The following is a 7,148-nucleotide window of genomic DNA, read 5'->3' on the forward strand; positions in this document are numbered from 1 at the left end:
ACTGACCTGAGGATTGTGTCACTTTGGCCAATAAGTACTTTCTCTGACCGGAGATCAAAGCCTCACCCACCACCCCTGCTGGGAACATAGTCAGTCCCGATTTTGGCTGCAGTTGCTAATGTGTTCTCATCTGAAACCAGGTCCAGCCTGACCTTATCCACTTCCTGCCTCCTTCCTGCAGACAACTCTCCCGGAGTCCACATCTGCCTGGTTTTCAACAGCATCCTCTGCTGACATGCATTCACTCTGCCACCTCCCCCATCACACGATGACCTGGGGACTGGGGACGGCAGCACCGCCCCTGCCTGCGAAGTGTTGATCGACTGCGAACTGACAAGGTGATTACAGTAGAAAAGCAGCTAAAGCTAAACATCACTGAAAGGCAGCACAAGTGAAGAGGTAGGGGCATGAATTTCTTCCAGAGTCAGGGGGAAAGGTGTTCACTTAAGAGCTGAGCTGCCGGAAGTGGCTTCCTGATAGAAATCCACTGTGCCTTCTCCATTGTGTGGGGTCACTGGTTTAGAACAGTTAAAGACATGAACTTCGAGTCAGACTGCCAGGGTCTGAAACTCAGCGCAGCCCATAACTAGCGTGTGGCCTGGGCAAATGACTTCACCTCCCTGGGCCTCAGTCTCCTCCTCCCTAAGATGGGGACAATGATAATGCAACCTAGCTCACAGACTTGTGGTGAGGATAAACTGAGGGAAGAGATGTGAAACACGTGGTATATACTAAATACTAATAAGGGCTCCCGACCCGTGTTATTTATGACACGGTGTTCTTGAGAATAAGAAATGGACAAGTAAGGCGCGCCATGGTGTCTATGTAATTAATTAATGCTGTCTGGGGAGGAGCGAGTGTGTTTAAGGCACCGTCTGGGACGGCTTGTATAATGTCATCCTCAAGCAAAATGCCTTGTAATTGGCGCAGCTCCGAAAACACACGTCCGCCCGAACATGCACGCCAGGCGGGGCTGCTCGGCTGCGTGCTCTGTGTCCGGGCTGTAAACACCCGCGGGCGAGCCCGCGCTGCGTGTGCGCTCGGGCCGCTGGGTGTCGGGCTGCGTCTCTGTGTGTCAGCGACACACCGATAGGAACCCTGCTTCGACGTGCGTGTCATGGCTTAAAAATAGAGGCTAATCCGTCAGCAGGTCTCGCAGCGGCAGCGGCAGCGGCAGCGGCAGCGGGCGGGGGCGGCGGCGGCCGCCGCAGGAGAGTCATGGCCGTGGGGCTGGTTGCGCCTGCCATCGGCCTCCGCGACTGAGACCCCGCGCCGCGCTCGCACCCAGGTAGAGGGGCTGCGGGGGGTGGTCGCCTCCCCCGCGGCGCGGAGAGGCGCACGGCTCCGGGCTGGGCTGGGCTGGGCTTGGGGCGGGGGGGTGGGGGACGCGGGAGCCGAGCTAGCTGAGCTCCCCAGGGCTCCCTCCCTGCACCTTCAGCGCCGGGTTGTCTGGCTTAGCCGGGGCTGGGGCGACAGCCATGAACCTGTTACAAGCTCCACGGCGGCCGGGGGGGAGGGGGCCGCGGACCAAGGCGCCTGAACGCGGCCGATGGGATTGGAGAAGGCCGAGGGGTATACCCCGGGACGTAATGGGGCTCCGCCAGCCTCGAGGAGAAATAGAGTCCCACCGAGCTCCTCCCTACACCTGGGCTCCTTCCCGCTTCCTCTTTACCCTTTAGCATCAATCACCCGGGCAGCAGAACCTATTTCGAGAAACCGTTGTTTGGGAATAAAGTGATGGGGTCTTTAGGCCTGAGGAGACAAGGCAGATGATGATGATGATGATGATGATGATGATGATGATGATGATGATGGAATGATGATGGTGGTGGTGGTTGGTGATGGCGATGGTGGCTAGAGTGCTATATTTCTGTGCTCTTTCTGCCCCAGCCTTTGCAAACATCTCTCTCCCTGAACGCCCTAAGATCCAGGCTCCCCTCAGCAGCCCTGATCCTAATGCCCATGCTTCCTAAGACCTGTTAGTGCTCGGTCTCCCCTGGCCTGGGGGAAAGGAGAGCCGGGGCCCTGGCTCACAGGGAGGGATGGGTCCGCAGAGTGTGTGCAGGTCAAAGATGGCCTCTCGATACTAGACTTTTGGTTGAGGACCAGGAAGGGAGTGGAAAGGGAATCCTTGGGCCCAGTCCACCCTGGTGATGGGAGAGGGGGAGGAGGAGGACGGAGGGGCTCTTGTCACAGTGGCCTCTCTGCCTGAAGGACCCAGGACAAGTCTCAAAGGCTGGCTCTTCCCAGCTCTGCAGCTCTGCACAAGCCTTTTACAAAGGCCAGTTGTCCACAGGGAGTCCGAAGCACACCTGCTAAGCCCCTCACTGCCAGCCCCATGCCCCGAATAGGGTCACTTGACTCCAACAGCAACTCAGATGGTCATTTCAGCCTCTGAGCCCCTGGGCCTGGCAGAATCCCTTATCCCTTCCCTTCTTCAGCCCCCAGCCTCCGCCTCTCCCCTACACACCCAGACACATTACTCCAGCCCTGCTTGACTCAGAAATCCTCACATGAGAAATGAGGTTTGATCAATAATTTCTGCATGCTGATCAAAGGAGAGTAGATTGGCTGTTGTGCACTTAGCTTGGCACCCTCTTCCATTAGTGCATGCCTTCAGCAAGTATTTTTCAAAAACTTACACTTTCTCTTTATTGCTGTTCCCCACTCACCCCAGCCCCCAACATAACACTTCCCATAGTAGGCTTAACTCTGAGGCAGTGGTAGAGCAGGAATGGGTTAAAGCAGCCCATCTCTCTGGTGCTGAGGAGAAGGGCTTGGCATATGTCATGGCCCCAGCTGCTGCTATCTTCCTGCTCATTCTCTCCGGGTGGGTCCAAAGCCACCCCCCCATTCCCCTCCCAGCTCCCTGGGCTCTTTGCCTGGGGACCCAGGCAGATGAGACCCAGATTCCGGCTGGCAGGAGCTCCCGCAATGGGCACTGCCACCCAAATATCAAATGTGTGCGTGTGTGTGTGTTTGTGTATGTGTGTTGGGAGTGGGGGTGGAGTGGTGGGGCAGAAAGCCAGCAGCTGGGCAGCTCCCTCTCCCGTAAACAAGGACATGTGACTCCCACCTCCTTGCCTGGCTGAGCCAAAGAGCAGAAAGGAGCTGCCGCAGCTTGAAGGAAAGAGTAATTAGGGAGCCCCCCCACCCCGCCACGGCCAGACTTCCCTTCCCTCCCTTGAGAAGCTTCTCCCCAGGGCCCAGCCCAGTTGGCAAGAAGGAAGCAGCTGCTCCGGACCCACTCAGGTGTGTCTCCCTTCCATCCCTCCTCCAGCAACAGCTACCTGGAGACTGACCCAGCGTCGGTGCATAGCCACCCCTGCAGCCGCCTCTAAGATGTGCCCTGGTAACTGGCTCTGGGCCTCCATGACTTTTATGGCCCGCTTCTCCCGGAGCGGCTCAAGGTCTCCTGTTCGCACTAGAGGGGCCCTGGAGGAGATGCCAGATGTGCAACATCCCTTCCTCAATGTCTTTGAGTTGGAGAGGCTGCTCTACACAGGCAAGACCGCCTGTAACCATGCCGATGAGGTCTGGCCGGGCCTCTACCTCGGAGACCAGTACGTACCCGGCAGCCCGGGGTCATGGCTGCACGTGTGTGTGTGTGTGTGTGTGTGTACGCACGCAAGAAGAAAGGAGAAGGGTGGCAGGGAGGTGCTGAGTCGTGTTGCTGGTTCCAGGGTGAGGAGGGAGGGGCAGGGGTGCATGGGCAGAGAGTGGAGGCTGGAGGGTTTGGGGGAGTTGGGGCAGGATTATTGATATGCCCAACTCTGGACAGATAGTCTCTGTTCAAGTAATAACGTCACTCACTTAGCAAAATTAATTACTGAGTGCCGATGCCATGTGGCGGACACTGTAGATGACTTCCCTGACCTTCCACGTATTGTGCTGTGATGCTGGACACGGGCAGCCGTCGGGAGCCAGGAAGTGGGTGGGAAGCCGAGGGGTTGACCAGGCAAAGCCGCAGTGTATGCAGAGGCTCTGCAGCATGGGGGCCTGGAGAGAAGAGCATCCAGGGAGGAGGCCCCTCACTTCTCTGTCTCTCAAGGGCTTCATAGTCTACAAGGAGTTTTTCACGTGCATTTTCTCTCTTAATCTTCACAACAGCCTTGTGAGGTAGGTACCACTGCCCCCAGGTTACAGATGGCAAAACTGAAGCTCAGAGACGTTGTGACCGGCCCAAGGTCACACGGGTCGTAAGTAGCAGAGCCAGGACTTGGAGGTTCAAGTTCAGGGCTCGTACTTGAGGAGTTTGCACTGGACAGGGCGTTGGCCCTGAGGTATGGCCATGTTGCCTGAGAGGTGTCTGCCACTAAGCTGAGGGGGATGGGCCAGAGGAACCCCCGAAGGTGACGTCGTAAAACATGGTCCAAATGAGCATGGAATAACTAGGAGAACATGAGAACATTCTGGGTGTCAACGAGAGCAGAAAGTAACAGGGGAGCTAGGTGTGGGAGCAAGGGTCAGAATCCTATCACCTCAAGGTTAACAGGGAGGTTGAACGTGAGCTGGTCCAACAACCCAGCTGAGGTCCAGATCCCCTCTTGCGCACCCATGCCTACACATTGACCTCCTCTCTGTGCTTGAATACCCCAGTGACAGGAGAGTCATTCTCTCCCAAGGCGTTTCTGTCTTTCTTCAGCTGGATTCCACGGTTAGTACATATTCCGTACACGAAGTACAGAGCCAGTCAGTCCTTCCCACAGATCAAGCTGCCTTGGAGGACTCTCAATATTTTATTATGGCTATCGTTCGCCCACCCCATTAGTCTTCTCTTCTCCAGGCAGAACCTCCCCAGTACCCTCAACCCTTGCTCAAGGACGAGACGCCAGGTCGTTGCCCATCTTGGTTCCCCCCTCTGGGTCCTCAGTAAGTACAGCGGAGGCATGGAGCCAATGACGTTAGCTAGGCAGTGGACAGGGTGGAGGCCAGGGCTTCTTGCCCCAGAGCCTAGCTTCCCCACCCTCCCTTTATCCTCTACTCAATGCAGGGACATAGCCAACAACCGCCGGGAGCTCCGTCGCCTGGGCGTCACCCACGTCCTCAATGCCTCACACAGCAGGTGGCGAGGCACGCCCGAGGCCTACGAGGGGCTGGGCATCCGCTACCTGGGTGTTGAGGCCCATGACTCGCCAGCCTTTGACATGAGCATCCACTTCCAGACGGCTGCTGACTTCATCCACCGGGCGCTGAACCAGCCAGGAGGTAGGAGGGGGAAGCCAGGGGGAGGGAAGGAACAAGGGACATCAGAGTTAGGGGAAAGCTGGAGGGTTCAAGGCTGGAGAGATTTGAATGACATGACAGAATGCTCAGGATCTGATATGAAGGCAAGAAAACACTCTCAACTATTCGTTAAAGGCAGTGCATGAGAAGAGAAGGAAATAATCCAAAGTGTTAACAGAACGCAGATGCTAATGCACTGGGGAACACTCACCAGATCCCCAGATCCTCACTCTGTGCGAGACTCAGTTTTACATTAGTGATGAGCGTCTGCCTCCCTGGGAGCCCTTTTCAGGCTCCCGGACGCTGAGCTGCTGCACGTTGTCCATCTCATCCCGTCCAGGCCTCCCAGGGGTCGGCATTCTTCCACCCCTAGTCTGCACCCCATCCTGTCTCCGTGTGCACCTGCTTCCCTGTCATCCTCCTCACCTGGCCCCGTCGCCCTCTCCCTAGCCGCCTCCAGCCCACCACAAACAGTCCCACAGCCGCCTGGTGTGTCTGTCCTCGCAGGGAAGATCCTGGTACACTGCGCCGTGGGAGTGAGCCGATCTGCCACGCTGGTACTGGCCTACCTCATGCTGTACCACCACCTCACCCTCGTGGAGGCCATCAGGAAAGTCAAGGACCACCGAGGCATCATCCCCAACCGGGGCTTCTTGCGACAGCTCCTGGCCCTGGACCGCAGGCTGCGGCAGGGTCTGGAGGCCTGAGGGGAGGGGATAGGGGGTCAGGCCAGGTGCATTTGGCCCTGGCTCCCAGCTGGAGGGAGGAGGCCCAGATACCCCATCTTCCCCTGTCCTGTGCCTGTGCAGGGAGTCGGGGATGCTGCAAGCACGAACGTGATGGTGTAGATATGTTGTGTAGATGGTGGTGTAGAGACAGACGGTAAAGAGAGAGTGTGAAAAGCTGTGAGACCAGAGGGAGACACTCACAGACTTGTTACTCCAAGCGCAGGAAGAGGAGGTGTGGGAGGATTGGCGCTGTGCCCGCGGGCGCTGGTCGCGGCCAAAAGCTGCAGAGGTGCATGCCTGGGAGTCTTTAGATGATCGCTCGCTTACTGGCTGCAGGTGTCTTGAGGAAAAATAAAGATGGTGGACAAGACAAGATCCTGGTGAAGTCATTGACAGCTTGTAGGAGCTCCCCACCTCTCTCCTGGAAAACCCTAGCTTTCTGGGGATAGCAACAGTTCCTGACTCCCTCATCGTGGTCATAAACCTCCAGTGATTCTCGGGGGGCGGTTCTTTCTCTCAAGTCCAATTTTACTCTGGCCACAAGTGAGATCTTGAAGTGTTGTTTCCCGCTATGTCCACACAGGGGCAGCAGAGGACCAAAAACTTCAGGCTTACAACCCCTTTGTGCAGCTGCGAGGAAGGCACGTCCACCGCCAGGCTTAAAATAGGTCTCTGTTCCCAAGCTCAGGTGTGGACGAAATATCGCTTTATTTTCAAAAAAATTTCCAGTTTCAATATCAAGTCCCCATCGTGATGGGATAGCAGAATGTGAATCTTAAATCAACCCCAGCCCTAAATCCTACATTCAGGGGGGACTGGGCTTTGCCTGGTACCAAAGAATTGGAGGAGAGGGAAAGAAGGGTGATGTAATTGCTTCCTCTTGTCATCTTTCCAGGTTTGCCTCATTAGAATGTAATGCAATCTCCTTAGTAAACTTAGTAAAAATTTAGACTCACCAACCAGAGAGAGTAGTATGGTCTTTCTGTTATCCCAGCTGCCCAAATTGCCAGCCACCACATCCCTCCTTTTAAAAAAGACGTGTTCCCAGAACAGAATATCTGCATGAAGAGGAGAAGGGGACAGAAGAGAAAGTGGAAAATACAGGGAAAAGAAATCACTTAATATGCCTGAAGAGTCTGTCTTACCCCAAAGTATAGAAACTCAGAATCTCAAAGCTGGAAGGTGCCTTCCTAG

The 7,148-nt window shown here is 55.9% G+C and overlaps 1 protein-coding gene across 1 annotated transcript; it reads left to right on the forward strand.

The window, feature by feature from the left end:
• Positions 1-967: 967 nt before the first annotated feature.
• On the forward strand, positions 968-6,327 carry DUSP26 (dual specificity phosphatase 26). The gene is made up of 4 exons (XM_036095848.2): positions 968-1,288; positions 3,281-3,563; positions 4,994-5,208; positions 5,734-6,327. The coding sequence occupies exons 2-4, from the start codon at positions 3,343-3,345 to the stop codon at positions 5,931-5,933; spliced, it is 636 nt and encodes a 211-aa protein (XP_035951741.1). The 5' UTR covers positions 968-1,288; positions 3,281-3,342; the 3' UTR covers positions 5,934-6,327.
• Positions 6,328-7,148: the final 821 nt, after the last annotated feature.

The sequence above is a fragment of the Halichoerus grypus genome, chromosome 3, assembly GCF_964656455.1.
Source record: "Halichoerus grypus chromosome 3, mHalGry1.hap1.1, whole genome shotgun sequence".
Taxonomy (NCBI): domain Eukaryota; kingdom Metazoa; phylum Chordata; class Mammalia; order Carnivora; family Phocidae; genus Halichoerus; species Halichoerus grypus.